Raw genomic sequence first — 27,856 nt, 5'->3', positions numbered from 1 at the left:
CTTTTGTTGCTTCTCGAAGCTAGGTCCGCGCTCAATAAATTCAATAATAATAATGGCCCCCCAGCATGGGATGTATTGCTTATATATATTGCTTATATATTAATACCTACAGGCAGCACCTGCAATGTTTACCAAAACGTATATCAATTCTAAATAAAGACTGACAAATGTCAGTCATGTGCACCTTTTTCATTCCCTTCATTGCAGCATTTCTACAGCCTACTCCAGGCCAATATCAAACCTTAAATATATTTTCCCTATTAGAGCATGTATTTTCCTGTGAAAACCAGCCCAAACATCTACCGCTATTTACAAAAGAAAAAGTTCATCGGCCAGACAATAGATCAATATAATTTTACAACTCAAAGGTAAGAGGCTGCTAAATGGCATTTATGTAGAGAAGACTGGCCCTTATATCCAGAGGAAATGTTACCTATGTGAATAATTTGTCCTGGAGGCCACTTATTATCCTGTCCACGCCAAAGCAATATGTTGGTTTCAAGGATAGTCTTGGGAAGTAGGATAAGTGCAAATGTTTTAACCTTGCCTATATGTGTGAAATGTGCTAATGTCAACACACTCACTGGATCTAGCCAGCATGCAGTGAAGGGCATACAACAAGGTATTGGCATACTTGATTGTGGCCCAATTGACTTTCCGAATGGACAGAATTTTTTTTTGTTTGAATTCTTTGGGTATTTTGAGCAATTTTAATAGATGTGGGGTGGGCTACGGGAATAGGTTAAGGTGGGGTGGAGGATGGGGGGGAGAGGGGATTTCCCCCCACATTCAAAGAAATGTGGTCATCTCGGAAAGGGTCCATTTTTGTTTCAATCAAATAGACCTAGACCATACAATATATGTAAATTAACTCTGTTCTCGTCCAAGTTATATAGATAGGTGGGTTGGTAGGGCCGAGGAGTGTCGTTGGTGTGACTCTCTCATAAAATGGCAGTAACCATGAGTAGAAAGTAATGGTTCCATAAATAGATGGCCACTATTCCTGAATAACGGACAACTAAGAAATGAGAGCTGTAAGACTTCAGGAAAGACCATGCCTGTCAAATTTAGGCACAAAAGATCTAGTTTCAAAATACAAAGATAGGAACTGCCTGATGTGGATGAATAGTAATAAACTCTGAACAATGGAAACGGTTTGAGTGGGTGACCAGTGTGAATTCTTTTATAACCTTCAGAAGGAAATGAGGTTATTACTACTTTGGAATAACAATGCGACAAGTTAGAAGATTAATTGCCATGAGGACTGTTTATAAAATAAAGCCGGAGTGCCAAAAATGGTCCACCAAATATGGTTAAAGTGACTTTTTCGACGGTCACTATTTTGAAATACCAATATGCCGAACCAAAAGTGACAACTTTTTTTTTAGAGTGCCTTTTTTTAAAAAAAAACATTTTGGGGGGAGGGGTGATCCCCCTACCCCCCCCCCCTGTGTTATTTTTTGTTTTTTTTTTCAAACATCTTTTTTTTGCTAACTAAAAAAACTAAACCCTATAAAACAAAAACAAAAAATTCGAAAAAAAAACATTTCGCCACTTTTGTTTTGACATTTTAGTATTTTGAAAAAAAAATTCGACTTAATGACTGGATACCACCAAGTATGTATTGCCTTGGGAAATACATTATTGTGGTTAACTATATTTTTTAAAGTATTTAGATCTTGCAGGATAACATTGATTTGCTTGTTATAAATGTTGATACGGAAACCTTTGTGAATTAAACATGAATCCCATAATAAAAAGTGTGGAACTTTGAGGGAATTGGAATAAAGTGTGAATTGGGGGTGGAGAGGGGGGGGCTTCTGACTTGCATGTTAATCAGACCCTGCCAATATATAGTGCCACCGCTTTGGTTTCAAAATTGTGCGGCAAGCCAAAAGAAAGTACCCCATGGTCTGCTGATTGAAAATATTTCTTTCCGGCACAGTTTCTTTAACCTCTTAAATGTCAAGGACGAGATTGCTCGTCCTTTTTGCATAGACGTGCATAACAGCCTGGCACTTGTAACTAATGGCACAGGGATACGGGTGTAGTGTGGATTGAGCTGATCTTCAGACTAGTAAAAATGAAAGCCATATGGGTAAAAAATGTGTTTGCACTTTTTAATTTAGGTTCATTTTGTGGCACATTTGAAAATCCTCCAAATGTTGTCTTGTTGTTTGTAGCGCATCTGTGCCGCTCTAGTGCTACGTGTTGGCCATAACCTGACTACAGATAAAAGATCAGGAAAGGAATATTGCAAGGCCAACCAAATATTCTGCTCATCAATGCTTGTGGCATTTGTTGTTGTGGTTTCATTTATGTTCTTTGTCCGCTTTATAAAGCTACAAGGGGTTCTTGTTAATGTGTGCCAATCGGGAGTTGCGATATGTAGGCATGTTCTCACTTGACTTCTAAATCAAGGTCTCCTCTTTAATGTAGATGAACAAGCCTGGGTTATTTTTGAAGGTTCAACTATACTGCATCCATTTTGTGTTTAGATTACAAAGTGCTACCACCATCCAGTGAGTTCTAGAAGAAACAGAGATGTGACCTGCTTGAGGAAACCTACTGAAAGTGTGATTTTTTGACCTGCAGGTTTTAGGGGCTTTGAGGGTCACCTAACACAGTTGCATCACCTCATAAGGCCCTCAAGTTTTTGTATTGCTAGTTAAATAGGTCACTGAAATCAGCAAGGAGGAAAGAAAGCTCTGGAACTCACCGAGTCGCTGATTGGGAATTTCATCCCAAAACATTGAACATGGGCTTGGATTGACTGAGAGATCTGCCTATTGGTTTCATGAAAATCATAGTGGTCACCATGATTGAAGTGGCAAGACTTTCGGACTGAGCTTTAGACCCTCCTGGAAGGGTGGTTCTGCACCCATTGCTGGTACATGTAATGGTACACCAATTGCTGGTGAAACCTCATCCTTTCATTGCTACTAGTTGGACAAGATACTTGTAAGATTGTTCTGGTCAGTGAAGGGAGGATTTCATTAAATAGGCTGCAGATGGGCCGAGAGAATATTAGTGTTTGCTTTCCTAATTTCCATTTATTCCACACTGATCACATCAGTGGTTGTAAATTGTGACCATTCCATGAGACCACTGTGGGTGATGGTTAAGGAAGAATTTGCCTTGCAGTCCATGTGTTACCTGCATAAGCGGATTTGCAAATTAATCTTTCTAAAGGGGAATAATTGCTTAGTTTTGCATTAAGCTTCTGACTGCGAGGAGTCTGCAATGAGAAGCGGTCACAAAGAAGTATTCTCAACGTTTGTCATTTTATTAACAGAAAGGGGGTTCATTTTCCCTATACTAAAATGAATGTCCCTTCCTATGAAACTGAAAATTAAGCAAAATGACATTGTGTCCAAACTCAATCTGACACTCACACTAATATACACAATCAAAATGTGCAAGGTAAATGTTTCACAGGTCAACTCAACAGAAAAGTGAAATAACTCAAACATATAACTTTAACCAAAACACGTCTTGTATCCAAGGGTTGGCTCCCATCCCCCTGGATTATTTCAAGTAAAGTATTCACAATGTTCTGTGTCAAACGTCTCGTTAAGGCTTTCCAAATGTCTTTTACCTAAAGCTCTTTCAGGAGGGCAAAACAAAGGTTCCTTCCGCAAGTTTTAATTGGAAAAGAGGAAGTATCTCCTATTCTGTAAGAATGGCAAACAAAATGTCTTTTCCACAATGCTGGTTTGAATAAGGCAAAGGAAAGTCTTTAATACTATTCAGGATGGCGAAACAAATCTCTTTTTCACAACATAGATTCAAGTACGGCAAAAGGCAAATCTTTACAATGTTTCGGATTGACAAAGTTCAAAGAAAGCAGTACGTTAATATGATTAGCCTCTTTTTAACACACCAACTCAAAGTGAGTTTTGCAGTCCCCTCTCCTGCCAGGAAACTTAAACTACAAACTCTTGATATCCTGGTTTATTCTGCTGGAAGGAATATCCTCCTTTTGGTTCACTAGGATCCCCTGGTGTACTCTTCTGCCAGGTATCTGCTTCCAAAAAGGTTTATATACCTGATAGCCATATCGGGCTTCTCTGCAACATTCACTTTCTCCTTGGGTATTTTGACTCTTGGCAATGCTTGTTCCAGACTTCCCCCAACTGACATCTCATGTCGGGAGAATTGGACAAATGTTGCCTCTTTATTTCGCCTCCAATCTCTTTTGGCTCTTGGTACTGTTGGTTGCAGGTTTCTCTCAACCGACCTCTTATGTCAGGAGAATTGCACCATATTTGCCCCTGTTTTTCTTTTTACCTGTTTCTTTTTGCTTAGTCTATGCTGGTCATAGGCTTCCCCCAACTGACGTCCTGGCCTCTTTTTCTGTGCGAAGAGGATGACTCCATCCCTTTCGGCTGGTCCCAAGACTAACTTTGAAACAAGCAATCTCCCGGAATCATAGCAGTTTCCAGAGCTGCGCAACCCCAAAACCAGGAGACCTGCTGCCCATTTTAAGTAAATCGTTGTAGAAAGGCCAAATCCGTCCAAATCTTTGCTGAACCTATAAGGACACTCCAGAGATCAGATCCAACTCACCCAGACCCCCACATCCGAGCGTGGCCCTTCAGGAAACGAAGAAGATTTGTTGGTGCTGCAGAAAATATGCCAAAACCGTAGAGTGATCAAGAAGTTGCTGAAGTCGTGTTACAAGTCCTCCTTCGCGACTGCTGCTAAGATCTCGTCCATTGTCCTGCCTTCAATCATCAGACCAAGGAATCCAGAGGTCTGGTCCAGAGCTGCAACATCACGGAGCATCTAGCAAGGCCATTTTCTTCTAATCTAAGGTACTGTGAGGAAAAAGGTATCGCTTACCTGATTCCAAGAAGTCGTTCCAGAGCGTTGGAGTGCATGTAGAGGTGTCCAGGGCAACCCCACTTACCTCACTAACACTAGAGATTGGAAGAAATCCACAGGAACTCTTCATAATTCACTGCTTGTCAAGACTTTATTTAACTGGCTTTTTATAACACGCCTAATACCATACCTGAGTTTGGGTTTTAAGCGCAGATCCGGGATTCGAACCTCTGTTGCTCTGCGAACTGCCTTAGCTAAGGTTGCATTTCGGGACTTAAAAAGGACATAAAGAAACTGTTACACTAACAATGTTCCTCCCTTTTAAGTGACTTTACAATGTGTTTTCAGAGTAAATGCATTGCTGTATAAACCGTTGAAAACCTAATGAGTGCAATAACCGATAATACGATAACATTGTGTTTTCCCATTCCAACATTGCTAGAAATGCAACCGCGAACAAACACAAAAGTGAAATTGCCCTTTGTTCTAGTATGAGCGTCTAAAGTATTTAAAGTGATTCTGGTGTAAATTATATACTTTTATATAACTTTTGGGCTTCTTTGCTGGGCCTGTACAACTAGATTCTGTGTACTTGCCGATAGCTCACAACTTCCTCTTAGGATAAGCTTGACTGCTCTGCCACTCTACCAAGTTCCTGAGTTAGTACAGACTAATACTAAGAGTTTGGGATCTACAAACCTCTGGGATAGCTTACTAAAGTCTTACTGCCAGTAGGACTTGAGGAAAAGTCCCCTAACACCTCCCCATTTCCTGTCCTGCCAGTCACTCGGAGAAGCGTTGCAAGCTTTCCATGAAAGCCGGCGAAGACAGAGGGAGCAGAGATTCCTCCCCCACCCAGAAAGGTTGAAGAAGACATCAGAAAGGATAAATCAACTTGTTCAGGGATTAAAGTACAGCCACCATTTTGGGTACATGCTGTCCCTTGAGTCTTCTATCACTGCTGCGAAGACGGCCTGCGCTAAATGTGCAGAATAAGTTGTTCAAAAAGGTACACTGCCAGCAGCCTAAAGAGTGGTCTTGTCATAGTAATTTAAAGAAATAGTGGAGGGGCGAGAAAAGGGATCCAATGTCTCCCCTCATCACTCTATATAAGATGCGGGGGGCTGATGTTGCAAAATGAAACACAGGTAGGATTAAAAGGATCCCCCGGCCCTGGTAACTACAAGAGTTAGGAAAATGAATAAACCAGAAAGTGGATAGCTCCCAGCAACATTGCACAGAAAGTGCAGTTTGCTGCTTTAGTAAAATTTAGATAACAGAAAAGTTGCAGGAAAGCATGACTCCAAAAAGCAGTAGAAAGGCTTCCCAAAAGCAGAGTAAAAGAAATGAGTGCATGTGGAAAAAGGTTCCCACTTACTCAGGAGAATTAGTCAAAAATCCCACAGTAAAGCACAAAGTGCTGGGGCACTCACAGGTGGAGAGAATTTGACGCACAAAGGGAAGTCTGCTCTAACACAATGTATTAAGCCTAAGGACTGGGGTAGGGAAGTATGAGTGAATGTCATTAACGGGTGTCCGTTGCACACATTTCAAAGGGGAGAGATGAGCAGAGCGACAGGTGAGAGGCGGGAAAGGGGGTGTGGGACTGTTCTCATTCAGAGGTGATTTGTGCACCAAAGATGGCATGCTGTAAAGCCTTTCCAAACACATTTGCAGTTAAATTTCACCAGTTGGAATTTTTCAAATGCTACAACTGCACTTTCAGCTAGTTTTGTCCATAGCTTGTTCTTCGATAACCTCAGAATAATCCTTTTGTCCTGGTTTGGAGATTGTTCGTCTTGTTTTTGGGGCGCAGTTATTACAATCTACTTGGTTCCCAGAATGTTTCCTTTGAGTTTCTGACTCCAAGTGGTGGAATGGACAGAGCAGGCGAGGCAACTCTACAGAAGATGAGCTGGTTTAAAAGTGCAGTAAATACAATTGATTATCACACAATAGGAGAGGGTTTACACAATTCCTGTAAAAATATATTTTAAAATAAAGTTGTTTATAGGAAATAACTGCAAATGTACGTGTGGCATGTTAATTAAGGATAACTCTTTAGAAAGCTAGATTTGCAATCTCACAGGACTGTAAAATGTAGTTCAGTGTCCACAAAGTCTCAGTTGACTTCTTGTGAGGCTCACATGCCTCCAAAGCACTTTAAAAAAAAAAAGGAAACATGTTCTCCTAGTGCGCGCAGTGATATCAGTAAAAAGGCTTCAAATGTAGCTCCAAGGACAAGATTCCAAAGAAGGCCTTCTGAGGGTTGCAAGGCCCTTTAATGGGATTTGTCCCACAAGGTTTCGCTCGCCGCTTTCCAGGATGGAAGATTGTATAGGTGTGTAGTGATGTCGCCAGCAGTGAATGTCTGGGTGGGCAAGCTCAGGATGGTTGCCCTACTGTCATGGAAGAAAGGACTAGACCACCACAGGCGAGTTAGGGGGCCTCCAACAGGCAAGAAGTTTGCTCTGGTTCAAAGCCTAAGCAGCATAAGGAACTGCAGCAGGCAAGATTGTTGGCCATTGAAGCTGTAGTGCCAGCACTAGAGCCCTGCAGAGTTGTTTAGGGGGTGGGTTGAACCATATCTTCAACTGTGTTGAGAGGCCTATGAGCAGAAGCTTTGAGAGAATGAAGAAGTTGGAATACAACATTCAGGTTCCTGCCGGTGCAGTCCTTTGAGGAGCAGCACAGAAGGTCCCATTTTCTGGATGGAACGTTGCACTGGCCATTGCTGTGGTAAAGAGAGGAAGAGCATCATTGTTGGGTTTTCAAGAGTCCAGACGATGCTGGGGAAGAGCTTCCTTCATGGTCCTTGGTTCACTAGCCCCTGGGCCCTTCAGGATCAAATCCCATCAGTTGCCACCATTCTTGGTGCAGTAAACCTAGCCTCAAATCATACTCTTGCACCATATCCCTACATGGGACTTTCCTTCTGAAGTACTAGGATAACTCAAGACCCCCTATACACTATTCCTCGCGTCACAGAGAAAGATTACCTCAACTCTATTGGGTACATCCCTTGTAGGAACTAGGAAGAGCACTGTTTGCACAAACCGCTTTTCCCCGAGAAACACTGCATCTTGCCACTTCATTTTAAGTTTAGACCTCCTTTTTGTAGGACTTTAGCTGAGTTAATTTATTTTGCTTTTCCTAGGCTCCTTCTGTTTTCAGTGCTTTTACTTGTATATGAAATGCTAGCTTCCATTTGTTTCCAATAAAAATGTGATTTGCATTAACATCTCCTCTACTTGAATCCGTATTCCAACATTACAGTAAATTTACATAGGGTTTGTTCTATGGTTTAATTCTAATTAATTTCTTAAAAGATTTAGCCATTTAGGTTACCATTTTATTGCCATCCATTGTTTACAGTACATTAATCTATGGTTCTTTTTAGCTTAGTGTCTAGGGGCTAAGTTAGTTTGATTTTGCAGTTTCCCAGGACAGGTCCTCTGTGCCTTCCAGCGTTTGACTACCATTCCAGTTTGGAAATTGCTTGCTACTTATTCTTGTGCTATTCATATGCTTCATATCCTTCTCCCTTACTCCCCGTCTCCCTCCTTCCACTCCTTTACCCTCCTCTTTTACTCGATGTGACCTCGGTAACTAAGCCCTTATCTCTTCCTTGATACCTGTTCTTCTTCTCTTCCACCTCTCTCTGACTTCTCCTCCCGGCTGATCTTGCCCTATCCTCTCTGTCCTCCTCTATCTCTACCAGTCTCGATCAACTCCACCCCCTCATCTTTCCACCCTACTTGTAAGCCTTCCCAACCCTGGCTCTCCCCTCACCTCCTGTCCATGCGTTGTCTCCTCCGTTGCCTTGAGCATTGTTGGCTCAAATCCCCCCACTCTTTCTAACCAAACCTCCTACTTTTCTTATCATTCTCTATAGGACTCCTGCCTTAACTCTGCTAAACGATCCTACTTTTCTAACCTCCTTCACTCCCAAACCTCTCATCCTCGTCGCATCTTTCAAACCCTTTCTCATCTTCTCTCCCCTCCCACTCCCAACCCCTCATCTACATCTCCTCTCTCCTTCTGACCTTGCTGACTACTACTCTGCCAAAATTCTTTCTCTTCGCCCAAAAAATAACTGTTCTCCTTCCTATTCCCCCCCCCTCATGCCCCCAATCCTCCTTTCACTCCCCTTCGGCTTGCATGTCTGAATTTTCTCCAATCTCTTCCTTTGACGTATCTCTCCTCCTAACCAAATCCCACCCTACTGCCGCCCCTTCTAATCCCATCCCAACCCTTCTTATTCCTAAAGTTTACCCCCTCTCATGCCCTACCTAACCTCCTTCAATATGTCTCTCCTCTGCCACCTTCCCTTCTGTCTTCAAGCACGCGACTATTATCCATAGCCAGAAGAAGCCTTCTGCCAATTCCCTTCTTGCTTCCAACTTTTGTCCAATCTCACTTCTACCTTTTCTCTCTAAAATACTTGAACGCTTAGCCTATTTTCAGCTCTCGAACTTTGTCACTAACCTCACTCCCCTTCCTCCCCCTCTCAATCTGGTTTCCGCCCTAAACACTCTCCTGAGACCGCTCTCACTTATGTTCTTAACTCCCTCCTTACCGCTCCCTACTCTAAGCAATCCTCAGTCCTCATCCTCCTCGACCTCCCTGCTGCCTTCGATACTGTTGATCACCCCTTACTTCTCAATACTCTTTCCTCCTTTGGTTTCAAAGGCTCTGTCTTCAACTGGCTCTCCTCTTACCTCTCCCACTGCTATTTTGCTGTCTCTTGGGGTGGTCGAACCTCCCCTACTTTCCCTCTGGACTACAGAATTCCCCAAGGCTCTGTCCTCTGACCCTTTTTGTTCTCTCTTCACACTTCACTCCTCGCCCTTATCATCTCTTCCTTCGGGATTTCTCACCATTTCTATGCTGACGACACCCACAATTAAAAACTGGATGTCATCTCACTATCTCTCCCTTAACCCTGACAAGACTGAAGTCTTATTGTTTCCTTCTAACACACTTCCTCCTCCCTCTACTTCTATTCATTTTCCCCCTTCTAATCTTCCCATCTCCACCCATGCTCGTAATCTAGGCATTCACTTTGACTCTTCCCTCTCCTTTACCCATCATATTTCCCTCACTTCTCGCGCATGTCCCTGCCACCTCTTCAGTATTCGTAAAGTCTACTCTTCTCTCACCTTCCATGCTACCAAACTCTTAATCTCCTCCCTCATCTTTTCTCGCCTTTTCTGTTGTTCTTCTCTCTTCTTCGGACTCCCAGCTTCCCATCTCGCCACCCTCAAATCCCACTACCACTCTGCCATCCGTACCCTCTGTCTTCTCTCTCTCTCCTCATGACTCCATCTCCAACTCACTCTCTTACCTAGTCTGGCTCCCCTTCCACTCTCAACTTAAGTTTCACTTCCTTTGTCTTGAAATATCTTCATGACCTTGCCCCTCCATATCTCTCCTCTCTTCTCTCATTTTACACCCCCTCTCTTCGTTCTGCCAATCTCTCCTTACTTTCTGTTCCCCCACCCCCTTGTGCCTCTTCTCATTTCCGCTTCTTTCAACTCCTTGCCCCCCTACACTGGAACTCCCTACCTCTTTCTATCCGCTTCATCCCCACCTATTCCTCCTTCTGCACCTCCTTGAAATAACTCCTCCATTCCCCACCTTGACACCTTTTTCCCCTCACCTTTTTCTCTCTCTCCCTCTAATACCCCGTCACAGTTCTTACCTTCTCTCCTAGTCCTCCCCTCTTCCTACTGACTCACTCTACTCCTTACTCTCTCTCCTTCTTTCCTACCCCACCCACTCCTCTCTCCTTCATCCTCATGCAAATTGTTCTACATTTTTGCTGGTTTGATTCATAGAGATTATTTGCTTCTACCGTTTCATGATCGATGTATTCTTGTTGTTAAACTGTAAAGCGCTTTGGATTAAAGTGCTATGTAAAAACAAATAATACAAATACATTGCACATTTCAGTCTCGTCTATTCTTCAGCTGCTTTTTTTCAACAGTTCCACCTCTAATTACTTTAGCTCATTAGCCTTAAATGCAATACAAAGTCTTTCTTGAGCAATTAGATCTTGAGGAATCTTCGCAGTGCACAAGGATTCTGAGCCACTTTCATTGGCTATAGATCTAATTTATGTTGTGGATGTTTCCCTCCTTCTACATTGATTTAGTATTCTGATGAGGGAGTAGATGATTTACTCTTTGCGGTCAGTGTTGGGTCGCTGGGGGAGGGGGCTAATCTTTCCTTTACTTAATATTTTGATAACTAAGACTAGTGACTAATTATGGTCACTGACCTTTACAGATATAATTGTATTTCTAATCTGCCTCATACACCAATGAACCAAGGAAATCCTTGCTGTTTTTTCCCCTTCTCTTACCTGTTTTTTTTCCCTGCTTCAGCTCTTGCTGCTGACCTCTTGTCAGTGGGCTTAGGGGCTTGGCACGTCCAGTCTCTCCTGATAGGTTTTTCTTCTAAACTTTAGTGAAGCATCCACATTTAAGGGCATGCTTGATGACTGCTTGCCCTTCACACAACCATGCACTGATTATCTCCAGTGTGTTCCTTCGCTAAGCACTTCAGCATATCTGTTAACATGCTTTACACGACTGCTTCCTCTCCCTTCATTCCCGTTGCCTTATTTTTAGTTATCTGTCTGCTGATATACCACTTCCTCATCTTCATTTCCCTCCCTTCTGGGCCTCCTCTTCATTATCCTCACTTACCATGGTTTGGTTCACCCAGGGTGGGAGGGAGGGGGGTGCAATGTGCTACCTTTTTAGATGAGCTTTGGCCCTGTAAGACCCCTCAGGGTGTGACGGGCGCAGTATACATATTTAATAACATATATTATACACCGTTCAAACATTTGACCGCCATTTTTTCATGCACCAACCTTTGGTCGTTCACTGTGTGATTGCGCTGCATATTTGTATGATTTTTAGTTTTGCAATCGATTATGTGAGGTAGGTAGAAACAGTTAATCTTTTGAGAAGTGAATTTATTCCATTGTACTAATTGTGATATTCGCCCTGCCCCATCCCCCCCTTATTGACTGGTCTTGCTAGTGCTTGGGAGGAAATACTCTGCAGGTTCTGCTCTCTAAGCTTTCCAGTATCTGATCTAGTCCCCAGCAAACTGCACTCCTCCTTCCTTACTGACAGTCCAGTCGCTGGCCTGTTCTTTCCTTTTCTCTCAAGTATTGTTAGGGCAGACTTTTTAGTTTTTGTGGTAATTCCCCACAACCTGAGACGTCCCCAGCACATTTTGCTGGACTCTGGGATTTTTTTGGGATGTATTCTCCAGAGTGAGTGGAACTCTTTACCAATCACTCATTCTGTTGCACGGACTGGTAACCTTATGTTACTGCTTTTGTGTTCTCTTTTTACTTTATTGAAATACATGGAGGCAAGCATAACTCCATTAAAGGGCATCTGTATTTGACTTTTGTGACACAAAGCACCCTATGAGTCCTTTGTACTTCCCCTTTTATTATGTTCTTTCATGTGAACTACTGTTCTCAAGAGTAGGAAGGTCACCTTATCTTACCTTTTTCTTATGTGGGACCAGCACTCGCACCTTATGTGGGGTGCTGGTGGAGGGCTGGGGGGGCTCACATTGTAACTCCTTTCCCAGTGCTCCTGTAACTCTCTAGTTACAGTAACAAACCTAAATAGCTGATGTCAGTGGATACTTTTTCTACCTTCTGTGCAGGTTACTTGCAGGCTGATTTTTCAGCTGCACTACAGCGCCCATGGGTGACTATTTTCTCAAAATGACCCTCTTTTTTTTCTCAATTTTTCCTTTGTAAGTTCCTTCTCGGCTCTCCTATTTTCCAGGTGGGTGGGTCTTTTGTGAGTTTTGCCTTGGCTCCAGTGTGTCTGGAAAGGCAGGATGTAAGGGAGTGTCCCGAAACTTCACTGTCCTTTGTCTGATGGGGTGCCTGGCTGAAACCAGTCTAAACCGGGCGACTGGCTGTCCAGCAGGACAGGCAACCCCCGGGTGATTGACCGCTCCATAGGAGAATGTGTTCCAGCATACAAGGTGAGCCTTTTTGGACCAAAGGCAGAGTCGACCACCGGAACTGGAAGTCCGAAGCAGAAGACGAATGGAGCAGCACGTTCAATAGCTGAAGCAATACCGGTGAAGCCCTGCTGCTGTCCTGACTCGGTTTTCAACTCGCCATGGAAGCTCCGCCAAGGATGACTTCCGCCTTTGGGCTGGTGGGAACAATCGGCCTCAAGACCATCTTCGATTTGTACCATCTTCGATTTGTGCCATCTCCCGACATCTTGCGACTTTCCCAGGCTGTAGAACACCAGTACCCGGGGTACCTGGACCCTTTCTGGGTGCATCGTCTTGGGCCGAACAAATTTCGCTGAAGCTTCGCAGGCATTGTTATGGACCTCCAGAAGTTGCAATTCTCTTACAAAAGGTCCCTCCCCAGAGTTCAGAATGAAGAAACGGCTAAGAAAGGCGCCAAAACCACAAACCGCCGCTGGAGTGAGCTGAATCATTTGCTGCAGATCCCTTCTCTCTTGAGTGCTGCCGCAGGAGTCCACTGAAGGGCCCCCCCCCCCCCTTTCGTCACCACGACCATGTAACAGGATACCAGGTCTTCAACGCTGCATCAGGAAGGCTACAGCTACATTTTTTACTTCACTCTTCAGTTACTGTGGGGCTTGGGTCACTTACCTTAGGCCATTTCAGTGCTTCTTTGCTTTGGGAGTGCTGTGTTCCACGTTTGGGATTTGACTTCAACTCCACTGTGCAGGCCTACAGGAAGGCTCCTCTTGAGCTCCTGTGCTTTCTACATGAACAACTGACTGGTTACTTAACTTTTCTCTGAAGATTGTCATCGGAACTGCTGCTGTCCGTTTGACTGTGGCCTTGCTGGTTTGCCAAAGGTCCATCTTCTTGATCATACTGGCTTGGGCAATGCTTGTTCCTCCACAACTTAAACTGTGAACTAATTTCTAGTTAGGAACAGACTGCCTATACCAGTCTTGGAGAGTGTTGTTACTTGCTAGCTATGTTCTGTCTAACCTTTCCGTCCCCTTAAACTGAATTTTGCAAAGGTCATACATTGTGCTTTACTGACCTTAACTGAAGTCGCTCTGTGTGCTGGATATGAAAAGTATATGAAAAGTTACTCGCCTGCGTTATTGTTCCTTTTTAAATCTTATTCCATTCCTAATTGAGTGTTGTTAGTAGTTGCTGCATTTTAGAATTGCTTGTGTACTTATAAATAATTATTTCGACATAACTTTAAATTAGTGTTTCCTTGGATCTGTGGATTTCTTTGTACTGCTCTACAGCTCACTTTCCTCCCTCCTAAGATAAGCCTGGCTGATCTGCCAGTCTTAACGACTTGGGTAGTACAGGCCTATATTATAAGGGGCCCTAAAACCAAGAGAAGTCTTATGAAATCTAACCCTAGTTGGACTTTAGAAAAACTTAGACAACACTAGTGGCAGGTGGTGGGATTGGTGTAGATTGGTTTACATTGACTATTGGCAATACTTGTGTCCAAGGAATCCATCCACAAGGATAGCTCTGCAAAGAAAAGTAAACTTAAAACGATTGAAATGGATAATTTTAGTGAACAGGCCCTTAAATTGCTTACAGTAGAACTAAAAGAATTGGGTAAACCAAGGATCTGGAGTTGTAAGGGAAAGAAACAATGATTTAATTCAAAGGTTGCTAAATCACCAAAACCCTGGGTGTAGGCCCATAACCCCTACTCCAACATTGATATGGGTGAGAATTCCAAGGATGACGTCTAGAGCTTGGTTCCAACTTACCAAGGTAGATCAGAAGGTCCTTGAGCATCTGCCAACCCCCTTCTACCTCCTTTGCCTGTACCTCAGTTACCTCCTACCATGACCCCACCAGGTCACAATGTAAGTCCAGATTATCTATCTCTTGAAAGAATTAAAATTGAACTTGAATTCAGCAAACACTCTCCAATCTGAGGACAAAGAGAAAGAGAGGAGGCACAGGGAAAGAGAAATGCAACATGAATATGAGATGAAGAAATTGTCCCTTGACTCTGCTTCCCTTTCACGGTCTTAACAGTCTGATGGTTCCAAGAAACCTTGCCTTTCAAGAGCGGTGTTTGTGTATGATCCAAAGCTGGATGTGTTGGATTGGTTGGGTGCATTGGAGTTTAATTGTGATTTGCAAGATAGTGATGGGAATGATTTAGTTCCATGTGTTATATCTAGGCTCCCCCGGAATGGCTGTGATGCTGTCATTGAGTTGAATGCTGAAGACAGAAAGATTATCAAATAGTCAAACAGGCTCTTATAGCCAGGTCTGGGAAGACCCCCTCCCAATACTTAAAAAGGTTTAGAGACAATAAGAAAAAGATTGGACCCTTTGGGCTACCTGGCTGTGGGAAGGCCTGAATAATTTAGATTCGTGGATCAAGGGCCATAAGGTGAGAAATTTTGAAGGAATGAAGTCTTTTCATGCTGGAAAGTATTTTTGATGTCTGTTGCCCAGAACTGAGACAGCATCTTGCTGACTCCAAAGAAAAATGGACTGCAAGAAAATGGCACAAGCTGCTGACGTGTCGGTAGCCAACAGGTCCCCTCGCAAGGATTCTGGAGCGCCATATAAGAAGGAAGAGGTGAGGGGCGTGGCTTGGACGCCATGTGAAAGGACGTGCCTGAACGGGAGCTCCCGCTGATCCGAACATTATCCGGCTGAATCCGCGCAACGGCCGCTACGATGTGGCATAGACGGTGATGACTGTAAATGCGAAGCTCGGCTGCACATGTGGATGCATTTTCATACGGGATTGTGCAGCGCTTGTGTCCCCAGGAGCCGCGTGAAGTTTTTGGGCCGGAGCTTCGCCGGCAGACAAAATGGCTGCCGCCGCTTGATGTTGGGACAAAGGATCGGGGACCGGATTCTGGAGGTGACTCCCTCAGTTCACGTTTAGCGCGATCCAGCGAAAGCAAGCTTGACTGGAGGTAGCCGAAACTGTGTGGCGACGGGGGGACGTAGTGCCCCCAGGCTTGGGGCCTAAGCGAGATCGAAGGGACGCTCCTGATCGAAGATATGACGAGCAAGCTCCTGAGGGCGAAGAATAAACAGCCCACGCTCGACGAATTTGCCAAGACATCGCCTGGCACCGAGGGGACCAGGAGCAAAGAAAAGGCCCAGCCCAAGGAGATGGCCGCAGGAGGAACGAACCAGGAGGTCCTGGCGGCGATCGCAGATCTGAAGGCGACATGGGAGACCAAACTCCAACTTGCGGTGGCCGAATTGAAAACTGCGATGGAACTTCAGGTCGGGGCGGTACAGGAGGACGTGAACCTCCTGAGGCAAGATGTGCGAACCCTGGCCGAGCGCACAGAGACCCTGGAGAAGGAGATGGGCCCGACTGTGGCGGAATGCACCGCGCACAAACGAGAGATCCATGCCCTGGTGCAGAGGGTAGGCAACCTGGAAAGCAGGGCTGAAGAGGCAGAAGGTCGGGCCCGCAGAAACAACATCCGGATTGTGGGCCTACCGGAGGGAGCTGAGGGCCAGAACCCCACAGATTTTATTGAGACTTTGCTGCTGCAGGAGATCACCGGAGGTGCCCTAACGCAGGGATTTGCAGTGGAGAGGGCACACAGGGCCCTGATCAGAAGGCCACCGCCGGGTAATCTGCCCAGGCCCGTGATCGCCAAGATCCTCAACTACAAAGACCGGGAGAAGATTCTGGAACATTTTCGTAAAGGGGGCACCATACGGCGAGGGGAGGCAACCATCTCTGCTTACCCCGACTACACTCTACAAGTGCAGCGCAGTCGGATGAACTTTGGGGCGGTCAAAAGGCGCCTGCGGACGGCCGGTTTCAAGTATATGTTACTCTACCCAGCCAAACTTAAGGTCTTCTTCAAGGCTAAGACGCTGTTTTTCGACACCCCGGAGGAGGCCATGGAATGGCTCGATGCGCAGAACTGCCCTCAGGAGCCTGATGAGCAGATGGCGGACGGAGCAGGGAGAGCTAAGTGAAACAGTGGGCCTGGCGGACTTTGAACATTTGGACTGGAATATAGTCTTTGCCACTTTGTGATGGGGATGCATTTTTTAACTGTTTCGAACATGGTCCGCGAGCGCGGATATAAATGTGTAGGGGGCAACCGAGGGCCGTTTTATTCGTACCCCAGTGTGTGGTTAGGTTAGTCACTGTGTGGGGTGTGACACCCTGTCGGGTTCTCTGCGGGGGCTTCCGTAGAGAACCGAACACGGGGATGCCTGAGATCCAGGGATGGAGCTGGGCGGTTGGTTGGGTTAGGGGGGTGGGGGGGTGTTAGTTGTTATGTGAGCCTGGGGAAGAAACTGAGAAGGGATGTAGTCGGGACTGGGGGGAGGCGATCAGACCAGAGGGGGAAGTGGGAGCTACGGATAAATCATGGGAGACCTTAAGGTATTGACATGGAATGTTAGAGGGTTGAATAGCTACCTGAAGCGTAATAAGGTCATGTTGTATTTGAAGAGGCAGAGGATAGACGTGGCCTTGTTACAGGAGACGCATTTGACACGGGATAAACTTGAAATGGTGCGGAGAAAATGGAGGGGGACAGTGGTTGGATCCACATTCTCTGCGTATGCCAGGGGTGTGCTGGTTTGGGTTGCACCACATGTCCCGTTCAAGCTCTTGGGGGAGGTTGTGGAGTCGGACGGGCGGCTGGCCATGGTTCGGGGGATTGTGGAAGGTAGAGTTGTCTGTATCATAAACACTTATGCGCCCAACCAGGACACAGCGACTTACTTCAAGACACTGTGCGCGAGACTCGGTGAAGGGATGGGGAGCACAGTAATCTGGGGTGGAGACTTTAATTGTGTGCTTAACCCCAGGGAGGACAGGTCGGATGACAAAATGGTTAGGCCCAGCCCAGCGGCCAAGGTGTTGCAGTCGCTGCTAGCGGATCTAGGCCTGGTGGACGTGTGGAGAGCGAGACACCCGGGTGGGAGGCAGTATTCGCACTATTCGGCTCCGCACCAACTGCACACGAGGCTCGACTACTTTTTTGCCACTCCAGACATTCTTACGGAGTGTGAACAGATTGACTACAGGGCGAGGGTCCTCTCGGACCACTCGCCCCTAATCATGCATTGGCGGCTGCGCCCCCCACGTGCACGGATTCCAACATGGCGCCTTCGGGCGGAAGCGCTACGGGATCCGGTATTCAAGGAGGACATGAGGGAGGAGATAGTCGCGTACTTTGAATCGAACACAGGGAGTGTCAAATCGGCTGGTACTTTGTGGGAGGCTTTTAAGGTGGTGATGAGGGGAGTTGCTATCGCGAAGTCCAAGGGATTAATGGGCGGAATCCTGACCGACCTGCGAGAGGCCGAGATCGAGCTGGAAAAAGAATTGGAGAAGGGTGGGACCGATGTGGAAGTAGTTACTGAGCTGCAGCAGCGGTGCTCTGGGCATTGGGACAGACTTTGTAACCTGAATTATACGAAGTACATTGAGAGGTTGCATGCGGGTGGGGACAAGACAGGCAGGCTCCTCGCTTGGCTATACAAGAGCGAAACCCCTAGGGCTCCGATCCGATCGGTCATCACTGAAGGGGGTGCGGAGATCGATACGCAAGAAGGGGTAAATGGGGCATTCGCAGAATACTACCAAACATTGTATGAAGATCGGGGAGGGGGGAGCCGAGAGGAGATAGATGAAGTACTCGGGGATATAGGCCTGCCCAGAATCAGCGATGAAGAGCGAGAGGAGATGGATGCTCCGATCACTCTGGAAGAGCTCAGAGAAATAGTGCGACAGCTGCCCACTTGCAAGGCCCCGGGGGCGGACGGGTTCCCCAGCGAGTTTTATAAGGCGTATGGGGAGGAGGTACTCCCACCCATGCTGGACATGTTTAATGAGGCGTTTGAGCTGGGACAGCTACCAGAATCGCTCAGGGAAGCGGTCATAGTGCCACTCCCCAAGCACAATACACCGGGACACGGTTGCGGCTCCTATCGACCCTTGTCAATGCTGAACCAGGACAGCAAGATCCTAACAGCTGTCTTGGCGGCTAGAATGAGGAGAGTGATAGGCAAGCTGATTCACCCTGACCAGACGGGCTATGTCCCGGACAGGAACATTACCCACAACCACAGACGCCTACACAGAGTGGTCGAATGGGGATGTAGCAAAGACGGCGAAATGGCGATAGTGGCGCTGGATGCGGTCAAGGCGTTCGACTCTGTTCGTTGGCCGTGGCTGTTGGCGGCACTGGATCACTTCGGAATGGGGCCAGGGTACAGGAGGTGGGCCGAATTATTATATAGCGCGCCTCTAGCCAGAGTTCGTACGGGGGCAGTAGTGTCGGACAGGTGGCAGTTAGGTAGAGGCACCAGGCAGGGATGTCCTTGGTCCCCAATGTTGTACATCCTGGCCCTTGAGCCCTTGGCAATTTACCTTCGGCAACAGTATGACCCGGTGGGCATAGAGGTGGGGGGGGAGAGCCATCTGATATCCCTGTATGCCGACGATATGCTGTTGTACCTCCAATACCCTGAAGAGAACTTGCAATATGTCTTGGAGGTGATGGAGAGGTTTGCTTGGCTTTCTGGTATAGCGGTCAACCCTCGGAAATCCACTCTGTTCCCGCTGGGCGGCTATGTGGGGATACCGGCTGAGAGGTTGCCGGTATTGCGAATCCCATGGGCGACAAGCACCTTTCGGTACCTTGGCATAGACGTATATCACACGACCGGGGAGGAACACAGGCACAATACTGAATTGGCAGTGGGGAGGATTGAGAAGTGCATGAGGTTTTGGGAGAAACTACCCTTGGCGATGATGGGCCGGGGTGCCATGCTTAAGATGGTCGTGCTACCTAGGCTGCTGCATTATTTCAATAACATTCCATACATGATACCCAAGGGGTTTTTTGCTAGACTACATGGGGTATGTAGAGATTTCTTATGGCAGGGCACGCGTAACAGGGTCGCATTGTGGAAATTGCAGAAGGCTTATGAGAAAGGCGGCGTGAGGCTGCCGAACTTTGAGGCCTACTACGTGGCAGCGCAGCTGCAGTACGTGGCCAAGTGGCTTTCGGACGACGAAACCCAGGAACATAGACTGTTGGGAAAGGACTGCTCCCCCTTCTACCTGCGAGAGATTATTTGGGTATCCAGCACATGGATGAGGGGGCGTCCTAAGATGCTAGCGTTGGGCAGGAACATGTGGCGAAGAGCCTGCCGGATGATGGGAGATCCCCTGCCGTGCATGCCGCAGCTGCCGCTGGTGGCCTTGGCAGGGGGAGACGGACAGCTTAGGGCCATCCTGCGAACATACTGGGAGTCAGTGGGGCTGGTCACTTTGGGGGACATTTGGCAGGAGGGGGCCTTGGCGGAGTTCGCAGATCTGGAGGCGGGGGCGGGGCTGCATGCGGGGCAATACATGACGTTCCACAGAGTGGTCAGAGAGGTCCGGAGCACTTGGCCCGAGACCGTATTGGCTGACGAGCCGGATGCGACGCTGGAGATCATGTATGACGCATCCGAGGGCGGGCATGAGGTCTCCAGGCTGTACGAGATGCTGATGACAAAGGTTGGGAAGGATTTGGGGTACCTGAGGTTGGAATGGGAAACAGAGATGGGGGCCCCGATGGCGGATGGGCAGTGGGAGCGCGCCCTGGGGTACCACAAAAAAGTATCGAGGAATGCCAGGTTTAAACAGATACAACTATATATCACGCATAGGGCATACATGACCCCCCTGAGAATTTCCAGATTTCGAGACGCTGGACGCCAGGCGTGTCCTAAGTGTAACACAGAGAACGCTGATATGATTCACATGTTCTGGGCCTGCCCGGTGATTGCAACCTATTGGGGTGAAGTGGCGCTGAAGCTGGCAGGGAGGGGCATTGTACTTAAGATAGATTCGGCCTGGGCCTGTTTGCTTGGAGGGTACCCCAGGGCGCGCAAGCTTCGGCACGTGGAGAAGCTTAAAGATTTGGCTTATACACTTGCCAAACGCAGAATAGCCATGGGATGGAAGAATTGTCAGAGGCCACGGGTGGAGGTATGGTGGCGTGACCTCCAGAAATGGGCTGCCGCCGAGACGACAGCATGGTGGGAGGCCAGCAGGGCGGGAGGGGAGGAAGAGGTGAGCTCCCTCACGGCATGGAAGGTGCTATTGGCTGAACTGTTTAGTACGGGGTCGACCTCGGCTGGATCCGAGAGCGACGGAACCCCACCACACGGAACGGACAATGATGGTGGACACCCTACAGGCTCATAGGGGGGAGGGAAGGGGATTGTTAAGTTAATTTCGTTCTGTTTTTTCTTTCTTTTCTTTTTAATATCTGTTGTTTGGCCTTTGTTGTGGCTTGATGTGTTCTATTTATGTTCTGTTGCACTGTGTGGTCGTTATAAAATAAAATACATTTTAAAAAAAAAAAAAAAAAAAAAAAAAAGAAGGAAGAGGTGAGGGGGGGGCACAAGGAAGGGGGGGGAAAGACAGGTCTAATCCTCCACCATCCAAAGAGGGCCACAAACAACATAAGGGTAAAATTCCAAGGGAAACCTTGTAGGTCTAGTGAACCCTCTGGGGCCAAACCAGAGGGAGGTTACCAGAAACCCCCATTCCAGAGAAGCTGTGGCAAATGTGTGGCTTTCTGGTCTAATGACCATGTGAAAGGGGATCCCAGATGTAAAGGTAAACCTTCAGGGATCCCATCCGTCTCATTAGCTTTCATCCCTGAGGGAGAAGCTCCAATAGAAGGTGCTCACTTTCACTTAACTGGCTGAAGAACCCATTGCTTCCTTAGTGTACCTGGGTCTGTGGGAACAACAGAATACTTGCCTAACAAGTATGACCATGAGTTCTTAATTATCGCCCATCGCTTCCATTGGTTGTTAGTTCCATTTCCTCATTCCATTTTTGTCCTGTCGGTGTGCCTGTTACCATCAGTGTTTTTACACCTGTGTGCCCTTTCCCGCATACTGCAAATTGGTTTGCCTAATTAGTACACTTGGTGGACGAGGATTTATAAACCCTGCCTGCCATTTTGAAGTCCAGTGGAAGTTGTATCGCAGTTGCAACTTGAGATCCTTCACACTTGCCCAGCTGAATCCCAAGACGACCGTGCGCCTTATTTCCAGAGATGCCTCCTCTGTAGAGGTAAGGCCCCTGGCTCTGCCATTCTTATTATGTGAGGCTTGCACCCCCCCCTTTAGAATCCCTAGTCCCACAATGTCCATCTTCAGCTTCCTTCTCTTTAGACTCACCCTTCCGGTGCTGTCCTCGCCAAACCTTTAAACATGTGACGCATGTTGTGCTTGCTCCCATTTCCATGGGAGTTGTGCGTGCTGCCTCCCTACAGGTCTGTTACTCACCAGAAAACTTGCCCAAGCACTTTCCTTCTCTAAAGGCTGGTCTGAATCCCAAACAAGGCCAGTTCATTCGACATGACACTCCGAGCTTGCCGTACCATGTCCTCCCCCCCCCCCCCACCATGTCCCCGCCCCCCTGTAAGCCAATAACAGTATCAGCTTCTAGGGAAAATGATATCCCCAATCCCCGTGTATTGCTTGCATGTTAGTGGTTCTCCCCTTCTGCATCAGGGTTGCTGGTAGAGGTATCGGAAAAAGATACCCATTTCTTTTTTTCTACAGTACTGATGATCACATATTTTTAAATATTCCCAATAACATTCATGCATGAATATAGTCAGAAAATTAGGGTGAACATTGTTTTAAAGATGCAATGTCTTTCTTAAATTACCATTTAGATAAAAAAAGAATTGCATGCACATTTTCCTAAAGAACTACATTTGTTCATTGTATTGGAGATCTATTTTCCCATAGGGTCGAACAGTGGCCTTTTTTCAGTGTATTAGTGTCAGCTCACTGGCTATGATATGATAATGATAGGGGCTGTTGATTTATTTACAATCAATGGCTTGGTATGTGCTCTCGTTTTTGACTGGCCTTTTTTTAAATATATAAACCTAATGGTGGAATTTGCCTGTAGCCTCATTTGATGGGCACCAGAAATTAACCTGGGACAACAGATAGCCTGTGCAGAAACCCATTATTTGCCATTGAACATTTCCTCAATTCAGTAGGCATCCGAGTACCTGAATCGCGATGTAGAGGAATACTGTAGTAGAGTGTCTCTGAAGAATCCAATGAAGCGGGTTAGGCAAGATTGTATGCAGTACCCTTTGGGTGCACTACAACAACCCTGACCTCCTGGCAATAGGGACCCAACCTTTGGTATAAGTCTGTACTACACAGATTGGTAGGGTGTTGAGCAGCCAGGCTTAACTCCGGAGCGGTCAATGTGAGCTGTAGGGGAGTTGCACAGAGGTTCAGTGACAAGTATTCAAATAAACTCTTACACACAAGGTTTCTTGATTAAACAATTATTTAACAGTCAATTTGAGTAAGTCTTCTTCAGAAGGGCAATATAATAGCAACACACAAATACACTCCAAGATACGCACTCAGAGTTTCCCTAAATCAGTAAATACCCATTTGGGATGGCACACACACACTTCTACACCCTCCGATGACTTCAATAGCTAGGACACTGTGGACATTAATATATCACTCTTGCATTTAGTGCAATACTTGGGAGTGTGTCAAAGAAAACAGATTATTAGAATAAAACAAGAGATCTCAGAAATATTCGGAAGCAGGTAAGTACTTTTCGTAACTCCCAATGCAAAGTAAGTTAACCCTTTCCTGGAAGGAGGGCTAAACACAAGTCAAAGGGAAGAAGAGTTATGCAGGGAGCCAGGCCAAAGTCCATTGAACAAAAGTCAAGGCGAGCTGAAGCAATTCTTGCAGTTAGGAAAATGTCTTGCACAATGTTTTAGAAGTCTTTGTAGAAAAGAAGAAATCAAGTGGGGCCACATGCTGATTAGGCTTTTGAGGTAAATAAGCTGTTAGCAACTCTACAGAAGCAACCAAGACAAGTCTCCACTGAGAACAAGTGAGGTTACACAAGAAGAGGTAAGTTCTCTTAGGGCCTCATTACACGGTAGGCGGTAAGGGTTTACCGGTACCGGTATTTTACCGGTAAATCCTTACCGCCTTACTACGAGGCCCCTTTGCGGGTTGGGGAATTTAACGCCTGCTTTTTGCAGGTGTTAAAAAACAACCCGCAAAGGGACTCGGGGAGCTAATTACGGTACCGCAATTTGCGGTGCCGTAATTAGCACCTTCCCCTTTCCCATTATGCCCTATGGGGCAAAAATGGGAATGGGGAAGGGCAATGGTGGAAGGGGGAATTACCGCCCCGCCAACCTTGGAATGGGGCGGTAATTCCCCTTTCCACCATGGTGGTGCCGGTATTTTACCGGCATGAACCATGGCGCTAATTGCGCCATGGTTCTCCGCCTACCGTGTAATGAGGCCCTTAGACTTTACAGTACCTTTTGGTTAGATAAAAAGTGCTTCGGCTGGCTTCTGTTCATGTGCAGCTCTGCAGATCCGGTGTTCCTGGGCCTCAGTCGTGGGGACAAGAGGTAGGACGTCTGGAGGACTCCTGCACTGCAACGGGATGGTCGGTGACAGAAAAGGACCAACTTCTGTTCAGTGGCACTTCGTGGTTTCAACTCCTCGCGTCTCAGCAAATAGCACCACTGCGAACTCTTGGCTGTTGAGATGGGCTTTCCTTGTATCGAGGGTCCAGCACTCTGTTCAGGTGGCTCAGGCTTGGTCAGTACTACTTCGGAGTATCTTCCTGGAGCTCTTGGCCAATTTAAAAGCAACGCACATGAACTGGTGTTCCTCTCCCTGGCTCTATGGCTTCAGGCAGCAACTGCAGTGGAAATTCAACCAGCTCCGAGCAGATGTCCAGGTGGCTTACTTTGAAGTTGATTGGTCCCACCAACTCAAGGGGAGAAGTCGTCCGTACAGGACTTCTCTAGTCGAAACTAATTTGGAGCTTCAGCACAGCACCAGGGCTTCATTGGGCAAACCAACGGTCCAGGATTAGCAGCAGGCGTCTCTTCCAAGTTCTTCTTCGAATTCCTTCGTCCAGTGGTCGACTCTGCCTTCCAAGCCAAAAAGCCTTGCCTTTTTATGTAGGTTTCTCCCATTCATTCCAGCCTAGCAGACAGTCACCCAGCAGGGTGGCTGTCCTTGCCAGGCAGCCAGCCGACCAATCACCTAAGAGTGCATTTCTTTCTCCTAGGAGACTAAGCACAGGGCACCTCCCTCGCTTCCTGCCCCTGCCAGACGGTTGCATGTGTTAAAATCGTGGCAAAAATGGCAGTCGACACAAAATATCGCGGCAAAACGGCTGTGGTTTTGCCACCGCAATCCATGTAAAGGATGCAGGGGACACCCCCGCAACCCCTGGACCCATTGTACCATTTAAGGGCAGCGGGGGACACCTCCGCAACCCACACTCACCATAAATGATGTAATGGGGTACACCTTTTAACGGGTCAAACCACAGCATTTTTGCCGCAATTTATTTGTACAGGCGACATTTAAAAAAAAAAAAACTTTTTAATTTATTTAGCTTAGCAACACAAGAACAGGTGAGTTACATACAAGGCGTATACAATCAGAGCAATGCAGACAGTACAGATGTATAGAGCAAAAACCAGTTCACACACATGAGGGGTACATCCGAGGTGGGAGCGGGGCTGGAAGGGAGACAATTCAAGAGGAGGAAGAGGAATGGTGGGGGGAGGGAGCTGAAGATGCAGGACCTGAAGCAGTGTCGGGAGACATGAATGAACAAAACTTTAGCCAGACATCTCTAGGTCTTGAGTGGGCAGGCTGTTGTACAGCCCAGGATTCTTCGGTGTCTGAAGCCCAAGTGACCGTCCTGAGCCACTGTGCATGGGTTGGTGTGGTAGGCCGAGCCAGCAGAGTAAGATGGAACGTACTGCAAGTAGCATGCAGATGCCATCCAGTTTCTTGGAATCTCGGCGGAGTTCGGGAAAGCCATGAAAAAGACACCTCATTGGGGTTGGAATGATAGGGTGTTCGAGGATTTCTGACATAGTAGAGCATACTGCACCCCAGAATTGGGTGAGGCGGGGGCAGGACCAGATCATGTGGATATAGCTAACGTCATCACAGCCACACCTGGGGCACCTCGGGAGAGGTCATTCGAATTATGGTCCAGTCTGTTCCGAGTGTAGTAGTACCTGTGGAGTATCTTGAATTGGATCAGTTTAAAGCGGGAGTTGAGGGACACCCCATGAATGCGTGCACACAGGTGACATTTGTGCCGCGATTTTATCACTGCATACCCGCCAGACACCCTGGAGCCAGAGGCGGGCTTCAATCGTGAATCCCACCAAAGCCGAAACAAACAAAGGGACCAAATCTGGTTTGGCGCACAGAGTACATTTCAAGAAGGACCTTACCACAAAGAAACGGTGAAAAAAAGAAGACTGCAGCCATTTTAACGAAAATGGCACCCTTGGGTGCTTTACTGCAGCTGCGAACGCAGCCTGCGGTAAGAGCACACCACAGTAGTTCAGAGTAAACCACTGCCACCAGCCATTCATAGAGGAAAGGGTAACATGAAATTGGGAAGCTACATAAAAGGGGATACTCAGTAACCCCTCCAGCACCCTATTGTAAGATAGTGTGTGCTGGGTCTAGAAGGTTACAAATGTAACTAAAGTCAATTTTACTTTACTACTCTTGGAAACAGTAGTTTATCAAAGAGAAGGTATTTAAACCTTTGGGAAATCTGAAAGACTTCCCTGTTTCACTGCACTGAAGGTTCTGTGTGACACAATGTAAAAGATGCCGATGGAGTTTGTCAGACTCCACAACCAAAAAGGAATGTAGGGTTCAAATCACATTTAAAATACATGAGAGAGTGGGGGGAAAGGGGTCTCACTCTCCAAGTTAAAAAAATTAAAAAGTCCTAAAATCCAGCAAAGCTGCTTAGGTTCTCTAAGGTAGAGAGGAATAAGCACATTTCTGAAGATTCTCCCTAACTGAGGAGAACAACAGGCGCATACAAAGGTGTAGACTGGAAAGCGACTAGAAACAATGACCGCAGCAGCAAAAAATTACTAGGAACAACTAGACACCCAAACTAGATTGACGACTCAGGAAGCAATGCACAAGTTTTGCAACGCACCAGAACTTTGCCTCTGACCCCTTATTTAGGAAATGGATACCTTTAAGGGCCACTTTAATGGGTTCAGACATATACTATATGGTGGTGCCCAAACAGTGGCTGCATCCCCACTGCAGAATATCTACAAGATGTGACCTTGGTAACAGTCTGTGTACCCAAAGGACGCACACGTCAAACTCCTGGAACACCGACCCGCGTAGAAATGTGCAAAAATATATTAAACTATTTTGCCAAATTAATGGTGCACGTGTTCTTTTGTAGGTCCTTTCTTTAGTTCTTATCATTTCCAAAGTTACCCATGTGGCTCTACCATAGTACAACTAGCAGTAATACCAACAAGTGAGCATATATTTTGAACGGCGATTATGGGGGAGGAAATGGGAACGCCACAGCAGGACTGTTTGGAAGTGATTCTCCACCACTAAAAGGAGAATTTGGATCTTTGTAGGGTTGGTTAAAAGGGGGACTGGAGGAGGTGTGGAGGGTGTTTATTTTGTAAAATAACTAGGGATGGATATGGAAACTGTTGTACAAATGTTCTTTCTACCACAGCCTTATGACTTCATGTCCACATTCCAACGTTGGCACAAATACCACCACTTTCCCTTATTTCCCATCGCCACACTTCACTTTGAATTTTGTGTTCAAATTTTTTTGTTGTTGTATGTCCACAGAAGCAGCATTAAGCAAAAAAATGACTTTCTTTTTCTGCCCCTGGTTAGGATGTGTGCTCCTGTGATGGTTGAATTGGAGGGGGAGACGGATCCACTGCTCATCGCAATGAAAGAGTTAAAGTAAGTGTGGGAAGTGCTCCCTCACCCTGAATGTCACTGTTATGGGCCCCATTCACACGTTCCACAGTGTTCTCATGTTTATGTTCTTGAGCCTCCTCCTTTTCAGACTTGTAGTTTTAAATCCAGCTTTATTCTGCCTTCTAAAACTGAACAAGGCATTTCC

The 27,856-nt window shown here is 46.5% G+C and overlaps 1 protein-coding gene across 1 annotated transcript in view; it reads left to right on the top strand.

The window, feature by feature from the left end:
* The window catches only part of POLR2F (RNA polymerase II, I and III subunit F), a 156,702-nt gene that overhangs the window by 86,269 nt on the left and 42,577 nt on the right, over nt 1-27,856 (top strand). The window contains exon 4 of the mRNA XM_069652996.1: nt 27,622-27,693. Within this exon, the coding sequence (XP_069509097.1) occupies nt 27,622-27,693 (72 nt within the window). The remainder of the gene's footprint in view (nt 1-27,621; nt 27,694-27,856) is intronic.

The sequence above is a fragment of the Ambystoma mexicanum genome, chromosome 3q (genome assembly GCF_040938575.1).
Source record: "Ambystoma mexicanum isolate Mex_15411 chromosome 3q, UKY_AmexF1_1, whole genome shotgun sequence".
NCBI lineage: Eukaryota > Metazoa > Chordata > Amphibia > Caudata > Ambystomatidae > Ambystoma > Ambystoma mexicanum.
The sequence above is the reverse complement of the archived record's forward strand: the minus strand, read 5'-3'. Positions and strand labels throughout refer to the sequence as shown.